The 25,691-nt window shown below is 42.3% G+C and overlaps 1 protein-coding gene across 3 annotated transcripts in view; it reads right to left on the reverse strand.

Moving 5' to 3' along the window:
• Positions 1-1,980: 1,980 nt before the first annotated feature.
• The window catches only part of MAP3K9 (mitogen-activated protein kinase kinase kinase 9), a 98,301-nt gene continuing 74,590 nt past the window's right edge, over positions 1,981-25,691 (reverse strand). For 2 of the 3 annotated variants that reach the window (XM_040333219.1, XM_040333221.1), the window contains exons 6-11: positions 24,500-24,740; positions 24,169-24,291; positions 13,247-13,400; positions 10,111-10,214; positions 5,094-5,882; positions 1,981-3,009 (exon numbers count right to left, since the gene is read on the reverse strand). In XM_040333219.1, coding sequence (XP_040189153.1) covers positions 2,534-3,009; positions 5,094-5,882; positions 10,111-10,214; positions 13,247-13,400; positions 24,169-24,291; positions 24,500-24,740 — 1,887 coding nt within the window. In that variant the 3' untranslated portion in view covers positions 1,981-2,533. Of the gene's footprint in view, positions 3,010-4,461; positions 4,687-5,093; positions 5,883-10,110; positions 10,215-13,246; positions 13,401-24,168; positions 24,292-24,499; positions 24,741-25,691 lie in introns of those variants that run through there. The other variant, XM_040333220.1, reaches the window with a different exon arrangement.

The raw sequence follows: 25,691 nt of genomic DNA on the forward strand, positions 1-25,691 counted from the left end.
ATGCATACATGTAAACTGCTACAGAATTTGTAATTCTGCTCAGCTTGCCTTGTAATTCAGACACTATCACCAAATGGAAAAACAAGGTCCTGGACCTCTGCAATCTACACTGTCTCCTGGTCCAGGAGACAGCTAGCCCGTGTTTGGGCAACAAAAGAGCAGAAGGAAAACAATAAGGTCATCCTTTGCTCTTCCCTTCAGTTAGAACAGCAGCAGCAGCACTGTACAAAAAATGGAGCCCTGGCTGACAGAGTGCCAATCCTCTGAGTAGCAATCTGCTATTGAGGGAATTTCAAGAGGCCAATACTATTATCTACGTGTGGTAGTTGAATGCAAAAATACATTCAGGGTTTGTTAAAACAGAACAGAAGTAAAATTATTTTTGCATTTTCCTGGAGTCTAGCTTTAAAAAAAAAAAACTTTATGTAAAACGTAGTGAGAGGAACTACATGAAGACCATTAAAAATGAAACCTGTAGGTAACGAAGCAAAAAGTCTAAAATGTCACGAGTTTAGGAAAGGAGCTATGGCACACTTACATAGCAGATATTACCGTTAGAACTCTCTATTCATGTTGGATATCTGCCTGCTACTGATTATTGATTAGGGCACGTCTCTCCTGCTTTGGGTTTTATGGGCTGCCTTCTTACCACCTCAAACTTGTTTCTACTTTATTGGTCTTGTGTGACATATCCAAGTTTATTCTGATATTCACAGGCTGCACCCCTGTTAGCAGTGGAGTTTTGCTGTACCTAATCTTTGCTTTCCTTTCCAAAAATCTATTAAAACTTTAATTTAAAAAATGTCTTATGATGATCCTGTGAGGCCGCGTACACACGACCGGTCCAAACCGATGAAAACGGACTGAAGTTCAGTTCCATCGGTCCAAACCGACGATCGTGTGTACGGCCCATCGGTCTGTTGTCCTTCGGACAAAAATTAGAGAACTTGCTTTAAAATCGAACCGATGGACGGCTGACATCAGTCAAAACCGATGGTTAGTATACAAAAGCATCGGTTCAAAACCCGCGCATGCTCAGAATCAAGTCGACACATGCTTGGAAGCATTGAACTTTGTTTTTTTCAGCACGTCGTGTGTTTTACGTCACCGCGTTCTGACCCGATCGTTTTTTGAACTGATGTTGTGTACGCACATCAGACCATCAATCTGCTTCAGCGGTGAACCGATGAAAAAGGTCGTCGGACCATTCTCATCGGATGGACCGGTCGTGCGTACGCGGCCCAAGTATGAATAGCCATAAGCTATAAAGCTCTATGCTTTAGGTCATATGTTGACAATAAGAACTCGGATGACACACAGTAATTGATGATTGGCACAAGAGCCAGATGCCAGGATCCCATCCACCTTGGTCACCTAAATTGAACAGAGATGCTGTACATAGCTTTCTTATGTCAATCTGATCCAGACCCTTGCTGTAAAAACCTATCCCTGACACTAGCAATGTCATGATTTTTAGTGCTGTGCCATCTTATTGGGAGATTGCAGCTCTTGAACAATAATACTGAAAGTCGATATGGGCCCCCAATATCTGCTGATGAACTTTAGACAACCAAGTGATAAAAAAAAGCGAAAAGAGGGTGTCAAGGTTTCAAAGACTGCAGGATGTGTGGACTTTTGTCAACGTTAACACTGGGAGAGGTTAGATGGGGAAACATTTCATGAAAAATGGATTGGTTTATATCCCCTTTAAGAATTACCAATGTTTGTTGCCAGGTCTGTTACTTTTTCGTTTTTTAGCATTTATAGAGCAATAGACTGCAAGACCAGTCCGTTGGTTCACATTTTAACAGAGCTACATGGACAATTGAGGTGGCTTGGCATTTCATTGGTAAGCTATCCATGCAGTAAGAGAAAAATGAGCAACTCCATAATGGCAAAAGTAGGGTACAAAATTGACATGAGAAAAGAGATCACATTCTATCCTCTGCCAATCACCTGCTTCCATTAATGTGCTCTGGCTCCAGTGTACATTTGTTTATAGCTTTTGGCATTGCTTCAGGCATGAATACATAACAAATGGGACAATTCAGTGTATGAGACTTGAGGAAAACAAAACCCACAAATCACCATTAGAAATGACTTGTTCAGAAGCCATAAAACTAGGGACCATACGTCCCATTGCATATATCAGAAAGGCCTTTTGCCGACACTTTAGTTGAAAGAAAAAATGAACACAGCATTGAACAGTGGCTCTAGTAGATTCTTTTGGAATGAGAAGTAAAGGAATGGAGTTTACATATATGACAGCAGGACAATTAAATGCTGGATATGGATGCTCGTTTTTAATCCAACAAGGAATTCTTCCCCAGAAAAGGCAAACTGAACTCCGTGCATCCGATAAGGAGCTCTTGGGGATTGTAGACGTTTGACTTTTGAGTATTGCAGTGTCTTTAGGAAATGAAAAGGCAGATTTAAGGATAATCAGCACAAGCAGCATAATGACTAAATCTCATATTGCCTTCCAGTGATCTTTTGAATCCTCAAAGTGCATTCAGTGCAAATACATGCCGGTTTAAGACCAGAACTCTTGTTTTTGTTCACAGGTTGTAGTTTTGAAGGTTTTAAGTTTGGTTCTGCATAGCGGGACAGTGCTATCTTGACTCTGGCCTTCAACATCCACATCCAGTAATGTCCGTTCGCCTACTGGTTGTGCCACGTGGAAGGGAATGAAGCTAGAGAAGCCGGGCCTTTCTTCCACGGTGCTTCCACTGCTGCTGGCAAAACAGGAGTCCATGTTGCTGGGGGTTTCAGTGCATGAGCTGTTAGCTGGCGATTCTCCTCGGTTCCTGCTCGGAGATACAAACCACCATGAGTCAAGTCTTTGTCTGTTGGTGGAAGGCCGAGGTCTCGGGACAAACTCCAATGTTTTGGGTCTTTCCAGTGCAGAATCTTCTTGTATATTCCAGCGCCGGGGTGTTGGAGGGAAAACTAAATTGGGGTCAGGAAGACGAGGGACTTCACGTGGATCTCTGTTTGGGGACACAATACCTGAACAAATAGGGAACAAAACTTTTTATATACTGCAGGGTACATTACTAAATGCATTTTTTTCAGAACTTTGGCCTTAAGGCGATACTAAAGTCTCAGCTTTTTTCAATAAAAAATAACAAACATGTTATACTTACCTGCTCTGTGCAGTGGTTTCGCACAAAGCAGCCCAGATCCTCAGTTTTTGGTTCCCTTGTCTGCTCTGCTAGCCCCTCCCTCCTTCCCCCACAGCAAGCAGCTTGCTATGGGGGCACCCAAGCCGAGCCGCTGCTCTGTGTGTCCATTCACATGCCCCCTCTCTCTCCTCATTGGCTCACTGACTTTGACAGCAGCAGGAGTCAATGGCACTGCGCTGCCGTCTCAGCTAATAAGGAGGGAGAGTCCCTGGCGGCCGAGATTCTTCTGCAACACCGAGATGGGTTCAGATAAGTATTAAGGGGGCTGCTGCACAAAGAAGGTGGTTTATCTTAATGCATAGAATGCATTAGGATAAAAAAACGTTCTGCCTTTACAACTACTTTAACAACTTGAGGACAAGCCGCCGCAGTCATACTGCAGCAGATTGGCTCTCCTGGGCAAATTGCCGTAGCTATACGTCGGCCGCTTTAAGACCACTAGGGGGCGCGCCAGCGACATGATGATGGAGCCGCGATCGCTCCTGCGAGAGACAGAACAGAGATCTGTCAATGTAAACAGACAGATCTCCGTTCTGTCAGGGGTGAGGAGACAACCAAGTATGAACAATGATCGGTCTCATCCCCCAGGCAGTCCTATTCCCACAGTTAGAATCACTCCCTAGGAAACACATTTAACCCCTTTATCGCCCCTAGTGTTGACCCCTTCCCTGCCAGTGACATTTATACAGTAATCAGTGGCCATTTTTAGCTCTGTTCGCTGTATAAATGTCAATGGTCCCAAAAAAGTGTCAAAAGTGTCCGATCTGTCCACCGCAATGTCACAGTACCAATAAAAATATATCCCCTAGCTATAACTATTTTTCACAAACCAATCAATATACGTTTATTGTGATTAAAGCTGGTCTAACATGGATCAAAATGTGTCCGGTTCAGCTGTGGGCAGGCTGGTTGTACACAACTCAATCTATCGATCGACCAGTCGGTTGGGGGAGGAGGGGGGTTCCCGAATAATCAGTGCTGCTGGCTATAGCCATAAATACTCATCATTGTATTCTGATAGTGGGGGAACTCTCCCCATTGTCAAAATACAATATCACAGTAGGAAGGATTTCTTCATCCACATCGTGTGTGAATGGAAACATCGGCTTTTTTATTTTTTTTATTCGCTGTTTGAAAAAATAACAACAAAAAAGTCATGTATGGCCGAGCTTTACAGTGTTAAAGCCAGAGGGTCAGAATTTTCAGATCAAAAAGTCAAAAAAATTTCAACTATTTTTTCCACACTAAGAATTGCTTCTATGTACAAACAATTGGAAACCTGACAACATATAATTGTATTTATTAATCTACATCACTAAAGACAGTTAATGCATTTGTGACAACAATACAGCTAAAGTATTTACGGAAAGTGTCCCATGCCATGAGAAAATGAATTAACCTTGCGGCAGAGATCTAGAAGTGTGTCTTGCTAGTTCTCAGATCCGCTGTCAGTCAGAAAAATGGTCCTAGAGTTAAAGTCCATTTGGTTTGTGTGTCTAAGCTTAAAAAAAGAAAAAAACCTTGGTCACAAAACGGTTAGGGAAGCATACACTATTATTCACCAGTAGACTGTAAGGGAGACGTTTCTAGATAACATGTTGGGGTATAAAGGGGGAACGTTGGAAATACTGAAGTGCCAATTATGGTCAACATCATTGCTCTTTTTATCTTCTACATTTCATACTTATAAAAAAAAAAAAAAAATCACATAATGTAAATATAAGCTCTTTTTGTAACCACTGGCATACTGGATACCTTACTTGTGCCTCATAACTACAGACTGAGAATTTCGTCCCTGGAGGGCAAAGCAATAATTGTATATTAAAAAAAAACTGCTCCCAGCTCTATGCAAAGTCAAATAACCCTAAAAAAAAAAAGCCATTTGACACCTGCATTACAATTACTTACTTGAACCCGCAGAGCTTGCTAAACAATTACTGGATGAAGTCCCATTTGCAATGACTGGAACCTTAATTGCACCATCAGAGGGAGTCCTTCTGTGTTCCTGCTGAGCTCGGGAATTCAGAGTCACATGGGTTGGAGTAAGGGACTGGTTAGGAGCTCGCTTGAATGTCTCCACCTGAACATTGACCAGTGGATTGCAGACAACTGGTGCCTGTTCTTCAATGGGAGTAGTGGGCATCTCGTACACCACTATCTCATCACTATCTGAGCGTAGAAGTGAACGAGTGGAGTTACATTCAGAGATGGAAGACAGGGACTGCATTGTGATAGAGGTTGTTGGTTCTGCTGGGTGAGATGGTGAATCCTCTTTACGAAAAAGCTTTTTGGATGGTGGGCTGGTGCTTCTTCTTGGACGGGCAGCACGCTGGAAGAGGCTTTCCTTTTTCTTCTTCTCCTCCTTTGGTTCAGGTTCTTCTTGACCTAAATTACATTTGCCAGCCTCCAGAAGGTCAAATCCAAGTCCTACAGTGGCAAGGAGGGCACCACAACCCAAAAGAACCATTGAGCATTTCTTGTGCTGAGAGCCACGCTTGAGGCTATTGGTAGGAGTAAGCTGTGGAGTGCTTGTAGCAGAGTTCACTGGAGTGGGATTGTCACTGGTATCACTAAAATGACCCTCCAAATCTTCTCCTTTATGGAATGGTATGCAGAGGTAGGATTTGTTTGGGGTGGGTGTTTGGGAATCTTTAAGATCCACCTGATTCACAAATTGATCAGCAGCATTCTCAGCTTCTGTTCAAAGAAAAAAAAAATCTTCAGAAGAACAGCAGACCCAAGAAGAAAAGTGAATGCACTATACTTTTAAGTCACCAACCCAGAAGAAACATAAGACAAATTAAAGTTGGTGAAGTCAGAATTCCTTCTCAGCTACACTTGTTCTATATAAGGGACTCAAAGCATTAGAGCCCAAAACACAAGCACATAGTCAGAGAACTAGTATTTTCAATATGAAATGTCAGCAATATAGGAGACGTCAAGAAGGGCAACCCACATACTTCTCTTACGGCAGATTTCATTTAAAGCCTAACTGAATGGCTGATCGGCACTCAGGCCAACTCTATTATTTTTTGGTAGTGGGATGGGAAGTCTCCGTCCCACTGCCAGAACAAAGCGCTGTATACTGTACGTAGCTGAGGCTACATACAGCCAACACAGCGCATTTAGCAAGAACACAGTGCAGTAAATAGCCGTATTGGGCCAACCTGGCCCAAACAAACTGTTTAAAAGGGGCATTCAACATGGAGTTGGGCTTTCAAAGTTTAAAATACTTTAGTTTTTGGTTGGCACCGATATGCTAAACCTACCCTTTAAATCGAAGAAAGCAGCATCAAATGTGTTAGCACTGCAATACCCGAGGTACGAAAAACCTTTATACTACACAACTTTCCTATTAAAGCGGACGTTAAGCCATTCAACTAGTTCTGAGCCTGGCTCTTCCCCCTCTGTCACAATTGAATGATCTTTCCTCATCTTTCCAAAGGTTTTTAACATTTTTACTGCTGCACTTCCAACTTTCTTGCCTAGGCGAGAATGACGTAGGCGCCCCTACTGCTTCCTGGGTTTTTTAGGAGGCAGTTTTACTGAGGGGTGCATGCATGTTGTGGGATTACATATACAGGGGGTCCCCGACTTACGAACTCCAGAGTTACTAACTTCTCCTACTTACGAACTGGGCGCTACGGGGACCCTCTACCATTTTGGGCGGACCGGCTGCTGTTCTGTGCACGCACGGCCAGACGGAGCCTCGGGAAATGTCAGAAATGTCCATAATAGGCCGCGCATTCGCACATGCGTGGCCGACTTACGAACATTTCCGATTTACAAAACAGGACGAAAGTCCCTAACGGGTTCGGAACCCAGGGACCCCCTGTATACAATGCTGTGAAAAAGTATTTGCCCCTTTCTGATTTTTTTGCATATTTGTCACACTTAAATGATTCAGATCATCAAAAAATGTTATTATTACACAAAGATAACCCGAGTAAATACAAAATGCAGTTTTTAAATGATGGTTTCATTTATTAAGGCAAAAAAGCTGTCCAAACCTGCCTGGCTTTATGTGAAAAAGTAATTGCCCCCTAAACCTAATAACTGATTGTGCCACCCTTGATGGCAACAACTGCAATCAAGCTTTTGTGATAACTGGCATTGAGTCTTTCACATTGCTGGGGAGCAATTTTGGCCCACTCTTTGCAGAATTGTTTTAATTCAGCCACATTGGAGGGTTTTGCCGCATGAATGGCCTGTGTAAGGTCATGATACAGCATCTCAATTGGATTTAAGACCGAGCTTTGACTAGGCCACTCCAAAACCTAAATTTAGCTTTGTTTGAAGCATTTAGAGGTGGACTTGCTGTTATGTTTTGGATCATTGTCCTGCTGCATAACCCAAGTACATTTGAGGATGAGGTCACAAACTGTTGGCCGGACATTCTCCTTTAGGATTTTCTGGTAGAGCTCAGAATTCATGGTTCCATCAATTATAGTAAGTCGTCCAAGTTCTGAAGCTGCAAAGCAGCCCCAGACCATCACGCTACCACCACGTCTGACTGTTGGTATGATGTTCTTGTTATGAAATTCTGTATTAGTTTTATGCCAGATGTAATGGGACACACTTCTTCCAAAAAGCTAAATTTTTGTCTCACCAGTCCACAGAATATTTGCCTAAAAGTCTTGGGGATAATTAAGATTTTTTTGGTAAATGTGAGATTACTGTATTTATTGGCGTATAACACTCACCTTTTTACCCTGAAAATAGAGGGTAAACTGTGCCTGCGTGTTATACGCAGGGGGCCGTGGAAAGTTTTTTTACGTGTTATACAACTGTGCGTGTTATACGCCGATAAATACAGTATTTTATTTTTTATTTTTGTAGGCCAGCCACTCCTGGGAAGGTTCACCACTGTTCCAAGTTATCTCCATTTGTGGATAACGGCTCTCCCCGCGGTTCACTGGAGTTCCAAAGCCTTAGAAATGGCTTGGAGACCCTTCCTAGACTGATACATGTACATTACTTTGTTTCCAATCTGTTCTTGAATTTTTTTAGATTGTGGCATGATGTGTGTTTTGTACTTTGTCAGACAGCTTCCATTTATGTGATTTCTTGATTCAACAGGTCTGGCAGTAATCAGGCCTGGGTGTGGAAAGTGAAATTTAACTCGGCTTTCCAAAAAGTTGTGGTTAATCACAGTTCATTCATGATTCAACATGGGAGGGGGCAATTACTTTTTCACATGGCAGGTTTGAACAGCCTTTTTCCCTTAATAAATGAAATAATAATTTAAAAACTGCAATTTGGATTTACTCGTGTTATCTTTGTGTAATATTAAAATTTGTTTGATGATCTGAATCATTTAAGTGTGAGAAATATGCAACAAAAATTTAAAATATCATAAAGGGGGAAAATACTTTTTCACAGCACTGTATGTACATTTGCATGTGCACACACAGGATATCCAAGATGTTGGTCCAGTATTAAGGTTCCTCTAACTTTATTGATGCATAGGCCATATTGTTTAACAAAGCTAAGCTTCTCTTATAAACTGCTCTTTAGCCAAATCTTGTTTTAGCATATAAACAATATTATGAGAACGGGGGAAAAAACAATTGGTCATCTACACATGAACCTTAAAGTGGCCAAGTACAGAAAAATACTTAATGATCCTGCCAGAAATCTCGGGTCCTTGTAACGTCCTGTTTACTGATCTAAAATTTCAAACAATGTTATCAGCTTTCTCGGCTATATCTTTCTGAAACCAAAAAAAACATCCCCCCCCCCATGTGATGGGGTTGCAGACAGGAGGAGGTATTTGTAGACTAAATCAGTAGAGCAGCCTAGGGAAACAGTTGGGTTAGATACAGCTCGGTGAGGGCCGTCACCTTAGGACAGAAAGTATATTACTGGCAGAAAAATCTGGTAAAAAAAAAAGACTAAATAAAGAAAACAAATGTAGCCACCACATCTAATGATTTGTAAGTGGCATTATAAAAGTTTTTTTGGGGCTTTTATAAGCTTTATGTTCTCACACCACCCTGAGCAGGGTGATGCTGACCGGACGTCCGTCCATCAGTCAGCATCGCTTCTGCTCTACTTCTCAGCGCTCATTGGAGCACCACGCCGTGGAGGGGCGGGGAGCGGTCGTCTCAGTGGCTGGCTGAGACGGCCATCAATCAAGGCAGCTGGCGGATGCCGACTTGGAAGTCGTAATGATGCGCTGCCCCGACTGATGGCAGCGACGTCAGCGGAGAGCGGACTTCAGACCGATCTCCGCTGAAAACGGGTCACAGGGGTGCAAAACGAATTGCACTCCTGTGACCCATAGAAGAAGCCCAGGCTAAAAAGCTCAGGCTGGACTTATACTTTAATGAGCTCTATTCACAAAATAGTTAAATGAAAACTTCAAGTACAAAAATGTAGTGGCTATGAAGCTATTGTTATATAGTACAGGCATACCCCGCTTTAAGTACACTCACTTTACATACACTCGCGAGTAAGGACATACCTGTGAGTGTATGTAAAGTGGCTCTCAAGCTAAAGCTGCAGCCGAGTAATCCGTGCACGGATAGTTCAGATTCCCTGCTACTTGGAAAAACACTCCCTGACACCCCTACTATAGTCCCTGACACCCCTCTACAGCCCCTGACATTCCCACTTCAGCCCCTGACACCCCAGAAGTGAAGAAAGGTATTGCTTCACTTTAAGTACATTTTCGTTTTACATACATGCTCTGGTCCCATTGTGTACTTAAAAGTGGGGTATACCTGTATATAGTATTAATAAAAAGTCTTCAAAAGCAGTTTGTCTTCAGCAGGCGCTGAAGAGGATTGTACCAACATTTAAAAAAATAATAAAAAAAAAATAACAATATTTTTTTCAACAAACTTAGCTGCACATTGTAGGCTTATTATACTAGTTTCAATAAATTGCCAGCAGCAGCTAGAAGCCAATTCATATGGCTTACCTGTCTCAGTCACAGTGGTAAACGCAGGTGCAGTAGATGTTTTGATAAGCTTCCCATGGTTTGATGTATTTGATGAACAAGACTTTGAGCTTTCCACCGACACTCTGCAGTTTTAAAAGAAAAACAGCATTATCTACAGGATAGAAGTGTGAAGTACCAATTCTCTATTCATTTGTGTTTTTTGAAGCTTCTAGTTGCACATTTATTTGCCTGTGATAGGTTTCCTGCAAATTTTTCACCTGGAGGTGATAAAACATCCTAAAGTATTATTACGGTCACTGAGAAGAAAAAAAATCATAACCACTGATGAACAAGAGACCCTGAAAGAAGAATCTTAAGGCCCTATTCACACTTATACGACTTGTCCCACGATTTGGCATGACAAGTCGTTCCCCATGATTTCCAATGACAGCCATTCATATTAGTACAACTTCAAGTCCTTCTGACTTCAAAGTAGTCCATACACTACTTTGGTCCGATTTTTATGCCACTCCCTGAAATTGCGGCAAATTTGCGGCCATATAATCATGCGGCTTAGAAGTCGCAGTAGCGTGAAAGGGGCCTAAACGGGACATTATGTATAGTAAAACCATTCTTACAACCAGACCTTCCCATCTAAACATAAACAGACATTACATTATTACTTACTAACACCAGGCAAAATGTCTACTCAACTATTGTGGCTGCTTTGACCACAAGGGGTCACTCTTCCTAAAAAAAGATTATACAACATCCATTTCCAAGTGATAATTTCGAGAATAGAAAACCAGATCTAAAAGCAGTAATTTTTTTAACAAAAAAAAAAAAAGTCTATAAATAGAAAGCAGTACCTTAATCCTAGGCCAGTATACCTTGTGCTTAAAGCGGAGGGTTCACCCAAAAAAAAATATTTTTAACATTACATTCAGCCGAGTTGTCCTAATGACAATCGGCTGTTTTTTTTTCCCCGTACATACCATATTTCACCGTCGCTTCCGGGTATGTCTTCTCTGGGACTGGGCATTCCTATTTGATTGACAGGCTTCCGACCGTCGCATACTACACGTCACAAGTTTCTGAAAGAAGCCGAACGTCGGTGCGGCTCTATATGGTCAGCCTGCGCACCAATGTTTTGGCTTCTTTCGGCAACTCGTGACGCGTAGTATGCGACGGTCGGAAGCCTGTCAATCAGATAGGAACGCCCAGTCCCGCAGAAGACATACCCGGAAGCGGCGGTGAAAATAAGGTATGTACGGGAAAAAAAAAAAAAAAACAGCCGATTGTCATTAGGACAACTCGGCTGAATGTAATGTTAAAAATAATTTTTTTGGGTGAACCTCCACTGGCCTGCTTGGAGTCCAGACCTGTCACCAAAATAAAAATATTTGGCCCATCTTGATACAAAATATATGAAAGACCCAGGACTGTTTAGCAGTCAGAATCCTACATCAGGCAAGAATGGGACAACATTCCTGTCCCAAAACTCCAACAAACTAGTCTTCTCAGATCCCAGATGTTAACAGAGTGTTGTTAAAAAAAGAAGGGATGCTACACCACGGTAAACATGACCTTTTTTTGAGACGTGTTGCTGCCATGAATTTCAAAATTATAATAATTTTTTTCTCTTAAAATGGTACATTTTCTCAGACTAATGCTCCATTCACACTTATACAACTTTGATGGTACTTTGGATGGTACTTTGGCTTTGACCAATGAGAATAGACAACTGTCACATTTATAGCAATCAGGTGCGACTTTCATTCAACTTTTAAGGGTTCAGTCTATGGCCCTCAAGACAGACCAAAGTAGTGCAGGAATCTTTTTAAGTCGTTGCGACTATAAAATCGCACATTTGAACGGTTGTTACTGAAAATTAAGAGGTGCGACTTGTCATGCAACCTTAACCACTTCCCGCCCGGTCAATAGTCAATTGACGTCCGGGAAGTGGTTCTGAAATCCTAACTGGACATCTATTGACGTCCTGCAGGATTACATGCCAGCACACGCCCGTGGGGGCGTGCAGCGCGGCGATCGGTGATGCGGATGTCAGTCTGACACCCTGCATCTCCGATCTTAGTAAAGAGCCTCTGTTGATCGGCTCTTCCTCACTCGCGTCTGACAGACACGAGTAGAGAAGAGCCAATCGGCGGCTCTCCTGACAGGGGGGGTTCGCGCTGATAGTTTATCAGCGCAGCCCCCCCTCGGATGCCCACACTGGACCACCAGGGAGTGCCCCCCGTGCTCAATAGAGATAAATGGGCAAAAAAAAAAATCAAAACACAATCAGTGCCCACAAATGGGCACTGACTGATATGATGCCCAGCAGTGCCACCTCTCAGTGTCCATCAGTGCCACCTCTCAGTGCCCACCTATTTTTTTTGTGGTTGAACTGGATGGACTTGTGTCTTTTTTCAACCTAACTATGTAACTATCAGTGCCCATCTGTGCCACCCATAAGTGCCACCCATAAGTACCCATCAGTGCCGCCTACGAGTGCCCATCAGTGCCGCCTACGAGTGCCCATCAGTGCCGCCTACGAGTGCCCATCAGTGCCGCCTACGAGTGCCCATCAGTGCCGCCTACGAGTGCCCATCAGTACCGCCTCATCGGTGCCCGTAATTGAAGAAGAAAAAACGTACTTATTTACAAAAAAAATTAACATAAAAAATTTAAAACATATTTTTTTCCAAACATTTCGGTCTTTTTTTAGTTGTTGCGCAAAAAAAAAAAAATCGCAGTGCTGATCAAATACCACCAAAAGAAATCTCTATTTGTGGGAACAAAATGATAAAAATTTCATTTGGGTACAGTGTACCATGACTGTGCATTTGTCATTCAAATTGCGACAGCGCTGAAAGCTGAAAATTGGCTTGGGCGGGAAGGTGCGTAAGTGCCTGGTATGGAAGTGGTTAAAGTCCAAAGTCACAAACCAAGTCTGAAAAATGTGAATGGAGCCAAAACATTTAATATGTTTTCTATTGTGAATAAAATATGGGTTTTATTCACAATATTTTTTAAAAAGGTTTTTTTTGAGATTTGCAAATCATTGCATTCCATTTTTTGTAGATTTTACACAGGATTCCAACTATGAAATTGGGGTTGTAAACAGGGAAAATATATATCCCCCCCCCTCCCCCTAAACATCTTCCACACTTACCTATCCTCACCAGAACCAGAGTCTTTACTACATAAACTGGTTTGCGCCCATGAGCGAACTTTTTTCTTTGTGTCCTTCTTCTCATCGTCTTCACTTTCATCTTTCTGGCCACTGGTGCTCCAGTTCCGGGTCTTGTTGGAGTCACCTGGTGTTACTAAGTTGAGATAAAGATAAATCACGATTTTGGGAACTTCCATAAAAGTGTATTAAATTATGCTATAAACATTTAAATGTTTATTAAAAAGAGTATTTTTTTTGGAAGTAATAAACACACTTTACTTACCTGCTCTGTACAATGGTATTGCACAGAGTGGCCACACACCACCTCTTCAGGGGTCCCCTGCCAGCGCTCCTGTCTTCTCTTCTCAGTGCCCCACTGAGCAGCTTCCTATAGAGGCGCACCTGCGGGCTCAATTCCGACCTAAGCCGTGTGTATCTAACGACACACACACACACACAAAGCGTGACCCAGCCCTATTCTCGCTCTCTGCTCACAGGATTTGATTGACAGCAGCAGGAGACAATGGTTCCTTCTCCTGACTATGAGAAGAGAGAGCGAGAAGAGAGCTGCTGCAAACAGACACATCGCTAGATTGCGCTAGTTCCCAGGTAGGTATAAGGAAGGGATACAATTACTGGGACATAGCTTACCTTAACACAGAAAATGCATTAGGGTAAAAACGCTGAACCACTTCAATCTAGTCATAATAACCTTATGGTACAGCACTAAATTTCCCTAGGTGTCAGGATAGATTTATAAAAGCATGCTCTTGCTTTAATAATTGGATCCTGTTAGGCTGGTCATACACATTAAGATTTCAACCCTGTGGGCAGAATGGATGAAATCATTCCATTCCCTAACCACACAAACAGAATAGATGGATGAATCTATGAAGGCTAGATCTTGTATTCTAGCATTGGTCGCAGTGAAAGGAAACATTTTTAAATAACAGCAGTCAGCAAAAGATGGATACAGACTATTTACATGTAACTAATGTGTATTGTGCTGTATCCCCCACCAAAAAAATAAATAAATACAATTTCAGCTTTACCCCCTTGTTTACAACCAAGGTAGGTTTGCAGTTCTGCAGCCATGAGCTTAGTGTAGACATGTCCCGACCGGGTCTTCTGGTCTGTTTTTCAGGCGGACCCGATCGGACCATCCATAGCTCTCTATGGAGCGGCAGATGTCAGATGTCAGTGGACATGTGTCCGCAGACACCTGTCGACATCTGATCTGGGCCACCAAAAACAGACGGATGGGGATCTCCATCCATCGGGTGGTTCGGATGACAGTCGGTTGGAAACGGACAGGCGGTACATTTCCATCTGACCGCCCCATAGCGGGTTGTGTCCATGTCCAGTCTGCATGGACCTGTCTGCTCAGCGGGGATCAGCGTAGAGAGATCTCCCACAGAGCAGGCGGACCTACTGGATGGAGTCCGCCTCATGTGAAAGAGACCTAAAAGTGATGGGGTAGCTCCATAGTAACCCCATCACTTTTAAGGGGCTCTGAAAGTGCACCCAACCCCCCTGCCAACTGCAATAAACTACTAATGCTTTGAGAGCAGGAGGAAATTAGGAACAACCATTCCCCAAACCCCTCTAAAACGAATGAACCTTGAAGTGTAAGGCCGCATGTACATTGCAGCTGGTAAACGGAGGTTTAGGAGCAGTTGGGTGTTTTTTTTCAGCCACCCCTGAACTCATCTCTATGTTATCTTATCAGTACATGTACACAGAGTAGTTTATAGTCGTTTCTAGGCAGTGGAGTTTAGAAGCAGTTCAGGACGGACATTCAGAGGCATTTAAAACGCCAAATGCTTGTAACAGCAAGATAGCGAGCAAGAATTTTCCCATTGCAAATTTCCTTATTGAAAATGCTTCTAAACGAAAACGCTCATTAACGTCCCTAAACGCAGCATGAAAAAATGGCAAAACTAACGTTTTTTCATGTCACTAGCTGTCAAGTTACGTTGTTTAGAAAGTTTTCAACGATCCAGTGTACATGAAGCCTAATACATCACTTCTGGGATCACAGCTGTCATTCCCCAGCTACTGTAGCATTTGTACTTGATTAGTTGCAGGGGAGACATTGGATGTATACTAGACCCCTGCTGCCTCCATAAAGAGGATATATCCAGTGCCTAATTATATTACATATGAAGAATTTTAGCCATTATATTTCTTCCTGATTTCACAGATACATGCAGATTTAAAGACCTAAAGGAAAAGCCCAGCCCGAGCTTGTTTGGCTGTACTTCTCCTATGGGTCACAGGAGTACAATTAGTTTTGCACTCCTATGATCGTTTTTTAGCAGAGAGTGGTCTGAAGACTGGAATCAGTCCAGGCATTGTGTCATTATGACAATAAAGTCTGGATCTGCCAAATACCTGGACTGACACCCATCTCAGCGAGCCGCTGAGAACCTGAGACAGCCGCTCCCCACCCCTCCACAGTTTTGCGCTCCAGTAATCACATGCACGGGGGGCCAGAGCGAAGAGCTGCTGAGTGACAGTCAGCAGCTTTCTACTCGGGGAGCTGAGAGAACCGAGCGTTCGGCGGTGTTTGATCACACGGTTCTCAGTGCAGAGGCGCCGGGTGACAGATCCAGCATCGGACCGATGCTGCATCCACCTAGGTAAGTATGAATCCTGAAAAAAATATATACTTCTCTTAACACCTGTGGTATCCATTACGCAATGCGATCTCAAAAATGAATATAGTATTGTGTTTGATTGCACTAACAGTCCTTAGTGTATTTTTCCAAAAAACATGCCTCTGATAAAAAGTTGCGCAAAAATTGTGCAACATTAATAATTGCAGCTGCCACTTTATTCTCCAGGGTCTGCTTTCAGAAAATTTAATTGGGTACCGAAAGTGATTTTCTAGCAAAAAATGCAAATTTAACATGTCCAAAAAATATCCCTGGTTGCCAAATGGTTAAAGTCAAGATCACCCTTGGGGCTTGTGTCAATAAAACTGCTTCCCTCTCCATAGAAGACAAAAGGAATCCAAAAACAGCTTGATTCAGGTTTCTGCCATTTGTTCGCACTAAACACAGCTTTGAAATCGTGCAATGTCATCTGAACTTGCAGGATTTCAAAGCCGCATTTCAATCCGACTTTAGGGGCGACTAGAAAGACATCTGTGCGGGTCCTATTAAAGTCGCCAAAAGTAGTGCAGGAACAACACATTTGGAAATCGGTGAGCGCCACAAAGTCGGTGTTGCGCCGATTGAAATGGTGTCATTGCCTGCAATAGGCTGAGATTTGACCTGTCAATGTGAACGGGGGCTGAAGGTCCTGACAATGACACCTGATTGATCTCAACTGCATGTGGAGCACACCTGAAAACAAGCTGCATTTGCTGACACAAGCCCCAATTTGTGACTGCTGTCAAACCAATTCACATTTCTCTATGACTTCAGTGACAAGGGGCCAGATCCTCATATGGGATACGCAGGCGTATCTGCTGATACGCCATCGTATCTCTGTTTCTATCTATGCGGCTGATTCACAGAATCAGTTACGCATAGATATTCCTAAGATCCGGCAGGTGTAATAGTTTTACACTTTTGGATCTTAGGATGCAGTACCTCGGCCGCCGCTGGGGGCATTTCTCGTCGAAATGCCGCGTCGGGTATGCAAATTAGCACTTACGGAGATCCACAAAGCAGTTTCCCTTCGTGAAGTCTCCGTAAGTTTTTAGTTTGCAAACGCAAAATTAGGGCTGCTTTTACAAAGTGTAAAGTTAGTACACCTTGTAAAAGTATACCCTTCTTTCCCGAGGCAATGTCAAATTTTTTTTTTTATTTTTTTTTTCCCGCCGCAACTTTTTTTACCTGGCGCGATTCACAAAACTCGGCGCAACGTAATTTCGCGCAATGCACGTCGGGAAAATCGCGTCGGGAGCATGCGCAGTACGTCCGGCGCGGGAGCGCGCCTAATTTAAATGGGACTCGCCCCATTAGATTGGGCACGCCTTACGCCGGACAGATTTAAGTTACACAGCCGAATATTTCTAGTTAAGTGCTTTGTGGATCGGGCACTTAGGTAGAAATTTTGCGGCGGTGTAACTTAAATAGGAAGATTTAAGTTAAGCCCGCTGGCTGTGGATCAGGCCCACGATGCCCAAGTCCGATAACAGGCTAGAGTGACCATTACACAGCTACCAGATATGTGAAAAAAAAAATCGACAAACTTTTTGCAGAAGCAGCAACAATTCCATCTGCTAAAATACAGTATATATTACAAGATGGATAAACATCTCATAAAACCAAGATGAGGCTTCTAGGTACAGTGCATGCACATACATGTTGTGTGCGTTAACTGATAATGCAAGATATGAAAATGGATGTGATAAGTTTCTTGCGTATTAAAAAGAAAAAGGGAGTGCCAAGTGGACAGGTTTGCCTGCTATAATCATGGTCTATGTGTTATAATAACTTCTGGGAGAGCAAGTTAATCATATAAGCAGGAAATGTCATTTTTGGGGATTTCTAGTACATCATGTACACAAGAGCTGAAATCAGAATGTATACAAGAGAAATCAGAATGTTAGAAAACCAATGCTTACTGCAAATTGAAATAGAAAGACAATTTCAAACAAAAAATAGCTTTTGTTGCAATAACATGAGATAGATAGAAACTACCGGTAAGCTTATTAAAATAATAAGTTCACAGCTCAGCAGCTTCCAATTTTTTTTCTTTAATACCCGTTACAGAATAAAGTGCAAAATTATGAAGAAATGCCAGGTGATAAATAAAAAGCAACACCCACACACTTTAACAACCTTCAGTAGAAAAAGATTGGAAAAAGATAAAGATCAAGATCAAATCCTTTCCTTCTACAATAACAGTTTTGGATAAATGGGGGGGATTGGCTTGGATATTTCTACAATAGATTTAAAAGGGGTTGTAAAGGTTAAAAAAAAATTCCATAAACAGCTTCCTTTACCTTAGTGCAGTCTTCCTTCAAATTACCTCATCCTTCTATTTTTCTTTAAAATGTCCTTATTTCTTCTGAGAAATCCTCACTTACTGTTCTTCTGTCTGTAACTCCACACAGTAATGCAAGGCGTTCTCCCTGGTGTGGAGAAAGCCTCTTGAGTAGGGAGGGGGTGAGCAGGAGGGTCAGGACGCGCTCTACTTTGCAGATAGAGAAAGGAGCTGTGTGTTAGTGGCGTCCTGACTATCCTGCTCGCCCCCTCAAGAGGCTTTCTCCACACCAGGGAGAAAGCCTCGCATTACTGCGTGTAGTTACAGACAAAAGAACAGTAAGTGAGGATTTCTCAGAAGAAATAAGGACATTTAAAAGCAAAATCGAAGGATGAGGTAAGTGAAGGAGGACTGCACTAAGGTAAAGGAAGCTATTTAGGGGAAAAAAAGTTACCTTTACAACCCCTTTAAATTATAGTCTAAAAGCAAACCTATACTTTGACTTAGAGCAGGAGTGTATGCAGCATATCCTTTATTTTCATGTGTCAGCCTTTGCCCCAACTACAGACCACTCCCTCCCCTATATTTAAAGTTTTAAGGTTTGCTTGTCGGACTTTGTTACGATAGGGTCACATGTTCTGCCTGCAACCTGTAGTATCACAGCTGATCGAATATTAATTCAGCGTTTACATTTTTGAGTCAAGGCACAGTTTAAAATTATGCACAAGGCACCCCATTCTAAAATATAAAAACAAAAAATAGTCTTATATAACACAGCTACATGCACACATTCAGGACATCCAACGTTACAAGTGATTTATTCTTACATAGCAAACATACCTTTGAACACTGGTACTGGTACTCCAATGTTTATCTTCTACCATACTCAGCTAATGTGACCCTAATGCATACAGAGAGGGGCAAACAAGGATGCTGTGCAAGTGCCCAACATTCTCTTAATCAACCAATGACGTCATTAGTTGTTAGGAAGCCAGTGGCTGGAAAGTTATAATGGTGCACAATGAAAACCTGGGTTTTTTTTGTAACTAAAAGGCAGGCTTGATCTGCTGGCTTGTATACAATTTTTAGGCAATTTCTACAAATTTTGCTAAGGCATCCCTAAAGAATCCTGAAAAAAGCTCTATTAACCATTTGCTGGCCGCCCTATAGCACTTTCACTGCTACAGCGCATGGAATCACTTATATTTACACGTGATCTGCACTTCCACCTGTAGGGGGCACGAATGTGCTGCTGAAAAATTTCCCCTGGCGGATAAGGACCCCCCTGTACTGTGCAGGTGCAGTGCAGAGCCACCGAAAATAGCCGAAGATGTAGAGCTGAGAGTCAGCTCTTATGGACTAAATATTTACCCTCAAACTCATTTAGCTCTAAGGGTATTGTAGTAGGCATACAGCGGCGCATGTAACCAGAAATAATGGCACTGGTCGCTTTATACTAGTAGCAGTAAAGTGCATCAGTGCAAGTTAGGAAGAATGCACAAGACAAAAAGAAGCCTAAAAACATTGGCAAGACTTGACACAATATATATATATATATAAAAAAAAAGGATTCATGGAATACTTGATATTTTCAATCGATGTAAAAAAAAAATGTTTGCGTCACTTTAACCACTTAAGGACCGCCTCATGTACATATACGTCAGCAGAATGGCACAGGCAGGCACATCCACGTATATATACGTCCTCTGCTTGACGTGGGTCGGGGGTCCGATCGGGACCCCCCCCCCCGTACATGCGGCGGTCCCCGTGGCTTCAGGAGCGATCCGGGACGACGGCGCGGCTATTAGTTTATAGCCGCTCCGTCGCGATCGCTCCCCGGAGCTGAAGAACGGGGAGAGCCGTGTGTAAACACGGCTTCCCCGTGCTTCACTGTGTCGGCGCATCGATCGCGTCATTCCCTTTATAGGGAAGACACGATCGATGACGTCATTCCTACAGCCACACCCCCCTACACTAGTAAACACATACACAGTGATCCCTAAATGTTACAGCGCCCCCTGTGTTTAACTCCCAAACTGCAACTGTCATTTTCACAATAAAGAATGCAATTTAAATGCATTTTTTGCTGTGAAAATGACAATTGTCCCAAAAATTTGTCAAAATTGTCCGAAGTGTCCGCCATAATGTCGCAGTCACGAAAAAAATCGCTGATCGCCGCCATTAGTAGTAAAAAAATAAAAATAAATAAAAATGCAAAAAAACTATCCCCTATTTTGTAAACACTATAAATTTTGCGCAAACCAACCGATAAACGATTATTGCGATTTTTTTTACCAAAAATAGGTAGAAGAATACGTATCGGCCTAAACTGAGGAAAAAAAAAAATGTTATATATGTTTTTGGGGGATATTTATTATAGCAAAAGGTAAAAAATATTGCATTTTTTTCAAAATTGTCGCTCTATTTTTGTTTATAGCACAAAAAATAAAAACCGCAGAGGTGATCAAATACCACCAAAAGAAAGCTCTATTTGTGGGGAAAAAAAGATGCCAATTTTGTTTGGGAGCCACGTCGCACGACCGCGCAATTGTCTGTTAAAGCGACGCAGTCCCGAACTGTAAAAACCCCTTGGGTCTTTAGGCAGCATTTTGGTCCGGGGCTTAAGTGGTTAAAGTACATTAGGTAAAACCCTAACCACATTTCTAGTAAGCTGCAATATATTACATTTTTGTTTTATTTAGTTACAGAATAATGTTGAATGTGCACGCAACAGGTTAGCTAACAAAAGTTGCAGTGATGGTTTTTGTACAGCTCTACCTTATTTATAGTCAGTGGCAATACCTAATGCACCATTCTGGTTTGTGTATGTATAATGAACAAGAGAGAGACTTTGAAACAGCAATTATGATTACCATCAATGTGAAATTCAATTTCCCAACATCGTTACTGCATCCTCTTAACCAACAATATCACTATCCGTGGGAAGTTAATGTGGGATTTCACATAATTTCTTATTAGAAGCGATAAGGGGGACTTGATCAAGATCAGTGCCTTTTCACTTTCCGGCGTTATAGCTTGCCTCCCTTAACACTCAAAACACTCTCCATGTACACTTCATTCTGTAAATAAAGGTAATTATCTTACCTGATGTAAAAAGATATAATTACAGCACAGAACTGTCTAGGGATGATAGAATCCACATAAGACCTTAAAAATGCGAAGATGAAAAGCTCAGCAATGATGCCAACACAAGCTTTCAATAGGTTACAGCATTTGTAATGGCAACTGGACCAGCTATCCAGAAAGCCTGGAAGTTGTTTTTTTGAAGCCAGGAAGCTCCTAACAGACAGCATATCTGAAAATAGCTGTACTAGCAGGACATTTATATAATCCCAATTATTGCTTATATATAATTTAATGGATGACCTTGCCTAAATTTCCTGGGAACCTAAATACACTGCTATAGGCAAGTGGGTATGATTACTATTTCCTCTGTCTTCATAAAAATGTAAAGCATAGAGTGGGGGAACAACTGGAAGCTCTTCTTTTTATAGCAATGTCTCCACATAATAGAGCAGTGATGGCGAACCTTGGCACCCCAGATGTTTTGGAACTACATTTTCCATGATGCTCATGCACTCTGCAGTGTAGCTGAGCATCATGGGAAATGTAGTTCCAAAACATCTGGGGTGCCAAGGTTCGCCATCACTGTAATAGAGTCTCTTTATTTGTCCTTTGCCCATTGTCACCAGGACAAAAAGTTATGAGAAATCCAACATTTATCAGCTGCTAAAAGCAGGAGAAAAACCTGTTTAATATGAGGTCAGAAATGACCATTTGTCTCTTCAGTTCTTCAAAAACCAATATGTAGACTTAAGGGGAGCGGTGTTTTACCTCAACATGTTTCTCACGTTACTCTACAGGAGCATAAAAGATTGACATTGCACATTTTCCCTTCCAAATATTACATAAAGGTTTTGTAGGCCTGTAAACGATGGAAATGCCTGGGATACTTTGCGAAAACTCAAGATACAGTGGATCTACTGTGATATTGTTATGAAGAATGACTTTGTGGATCATAGATCAGCCTGGTGTCATATACCTCAAGCTAATGCCTTAATAATCAGTACTATCGTCCCAGCAGGACAACTGTCCCAGAGACCTTTCTCAACCACTCCATCGTTCTAACGGGCACCTAATTGGTTCTGCCACCAGAATACTGCCAAGGACTCCCAAAATGCTCACCAAATTGATCCTTAGTTATCCCAGGGAAGGTGCCACATGCCACCACCAAAGGCTGACATACAGGCCCTCCTTCTGCACTCCTCTTGCCTTTGCTTGTTTGTGGAAAGGGAAGAGACAAGCTGCAGTTATGAAGCAGCTGTCCATTTCCCAGCTGTTAGGAGGGGAGTGGGAGCAGGCTGGACCTCATAACTAGAGTTATAACGCACTTCGCAAACATGGGACAAACTACCACATGTACGATATTTTGTCCCATAGGAGTAATAAGAGCAAAAAAATTATAATTAGGGATATCAACAGATAGAGAAAGCAATGATGATTACCCTAAGCTTCCAAGAGAGAGGTTCAGATTTACTTCTGAAGCTGGTGATTTTTCTTTAATTGTACAATGTACAACCACAAATCCCAGTATATACCACTATTGTCTTTTATGTCTCCACAGACCTACTACTCCCTATATGCCCTACTATCTTCTTTATCCGTTTAGAACCAGAGGTCCCTGTTGTCCTGCCTCCTGCACAGACAACATAATACTGCCTGCAGAAATCACAGCATTTATCTGCTTTATTTCTTAAAAATGTGTTCATATCAGCAACACAAAACCATTCTATTTGCTCAGCAGTGCCTATGTGGAACAGAAGAAAGAAAAAATATATTATAATGTCCTCTTGCAGACTGATCTATGAAGATCTATGAAGCTACGAAGGTGTTCCATTACTAAGCACTTCCAGATTCAGTCTAAGCAGTTACCCCACCTTTTTCTGTTCATCATTTTCCAAATGGCTATAGTGTCTCTAAACTCACAATAGGGAAAGGAGGGCCATAGCAATGTCAGGGGTTGGTGGGCTCATTTACATGAGTGTAAACGTGATTGAGTGGGTCTTCGACTTGTGTCAATCATGTTTACAACAAGAATGGCACAACAGTTTGATGTGTTTTAACCTCCCCGATTGTCCCATCACACCATATATTTATAATGCCCCGTACACACGATTGAAAATTCCGACAGCAAAAGTCCGATGTGAGCTTTTGAACGGAAATTCCAACCGTGTGTATGCTCCATCGGACTTTTGCTGCCGGAATTTCCGCCAACAAAAGATTGAGAGCTGGTTCTCAAATTTGTTGACGGAAAAGAATTCCTATCGGAAATTCCGATCGGCTGTAGCAATTCCGACGCATGCTTGGAAACAATTAGACGCATGCTCGGTAGCACTGAACTTCATTTTCTTGGCTCGTCGTAGTGCTGTACGTCACCGCGTTCTTGAAGGACGAAAGTTCAGAGATCTTTTGTGTGATCGTGCGTATGCAAGCCAAGCTTGAGCGGAATTCCGTCGGAAAAAACATCCAAGGTTTTTCCGACAGAAAACCTGATCGCGTGTACGCGGCATTATACGTTAAAGGGTTAACTCCCCCCTTAAGATTTACGATGCTTTTTTAAATCCCAACGCAATAAACTTCCAAGATGTATGGGTTGGCCTCTACCATGCTTCCAAAATTATGCAATAGCCCAAAATACTAATCTATGGAAAGAAAAAAAATGACACTGGGGAAGGATGCAGGAGCAAAGATTATAGATGGGATGCCTAAGATAAGAACCAAAAACAGGAGAATGTGATGTACAAACTCGCTCCTTACCCACTACTGACCTGCTGTTTTACCGTGGAACTGGGTTGCGTTGTTTTTTAAACCCCAGATGAGTGGAGGCAGCATACAATGTGTAGCCAGGACTAAGACTTTAACAATGTATACTTCAAATGCTTTTTTGTAAGGGTACTTACACTGAATGGCTCGGAGCCGTGGAATAATAGTTGGACTTGCAGGAGGGCTGAACTTGGTGCTGATTAAGCTCTTCCTTTTGTCCATGGTAGGGGAAGCCTGTACTGTGAACTTGTGTTGGAAATCTGTAAAGCACATCAGAAACAGGAGAAATGACCATCAACAAAGGTAATTCTTGCTTATGTGTGTGTTAAAACAGGGATGCAGCCATCAGCAAATAGAACTTCAATGTCATGTGACATTTCAGTCAAGCCTATTTGTCAGCAGACGTCTTGTATTATGCGATACTTTTACACAGGAGGACTACAGTATCAATTCAAACAAAAGAGCTACCTGATGGCAGACTGATGATGTTGCCGTCTTTTAACTTAAGTCGACTCTTCTTGAATTTTCCTTTGCGTTTTTTCACTTTTGGCTTCTCTTGACAGAGCTGGTGAATGATGATGTTTAGTTCACGTTCCAAGATGTCTATCTCTCGTTCTGCCAACTCTTGCTCCCTCCTGCGCAGAAGTTCCTCATGGTTCTTCTGTTCTAGAGCTGCCCTGGACAACTCCTCCTCCCAGCTACGCAACTCCTGTGTTGAAAGGGATAATTGTCATTCGCCTGTCTTAACCCTCCATCCATTATTTAGTTAGAATATGGGCATGTTAAAAAAATAAATAAAAAAAGAAGAAGAAGAATTGACTTGCCTGGCAATTCCATATTTTGAGTGTACAGGACACAGGTAACATATTCATACAGCATTAATTATAGGCACATACATTCAGGTGACTGGACACTGGCAAGCTTTTGGAGGAAACACCCCCCTTGGGCACCCCACGGATAACTCTGTGAATCTTCAGTTGTGTAGCAAGCAATTCAAAGTAAACCAAGAAGAGGAAGGGAGAGTGGCCTGTGTCCAGTACACCAAGATATGCAATTTAAAAGGTAGGACAAAATTAAGTTATCTTGATTGTACAATACCGGACACAAACACCATGGGATGTCCCCAAGCAATGACTACGAAGGGTGGACAGGAACTAAGCAAAGAATTGTGCCAACGGGCCCAAAAACCAACAGGGGTCAAAAGTCCCAAGTTCAGAATGCTGCTGCATGAACCTTGTAGCCAAAAGCTGCAACCACAGATTGGCCATTAACCTGAAAAAAACTTGAGAAAGTATGAACAGAAGACCAGGTGGTGGTTTTACATAGTTGGGCTATAAAGGCTTTGTGCCAAACTGCCCAGGAAATTCCCACCAAGCTGCATGAATAGGTGCATAACAATGCAGGAGGGGGTTATTGCTAGAAGTGCACCGAATGGAAATTTTGGTGCCGAAACCGAAAATTCTGAATGCACTTGGCTGAAACCGAAAGAGGCAAGTTTTTTTTAAAAAAGACAGAGGAGACGGGGGATTTTTTTTACTTATTTACTAGTCTTATACCCAAGCGCCACCGCCACCCGGAAAACACAAGAAAACTCAAAGGGGCACTGACTGAGGCCCCGCACAGGGACTTTCCATTGACAGGGGAGAAAGGACTTCCCCAC

This window comes from Rana temporaria, chromosome 13 (genome assembly GCF_905171775.1).
Source record: "Rana temporaria chromosome 13, aRanTem1.1, whole genome shotgun sequence".
In the NCBI taxonomy this organism is placed as follows: Eukaryota; Metazoa; Chordata; class Amphibia; order Anura; family Ranidae; genus Rana; species Rana temporaria.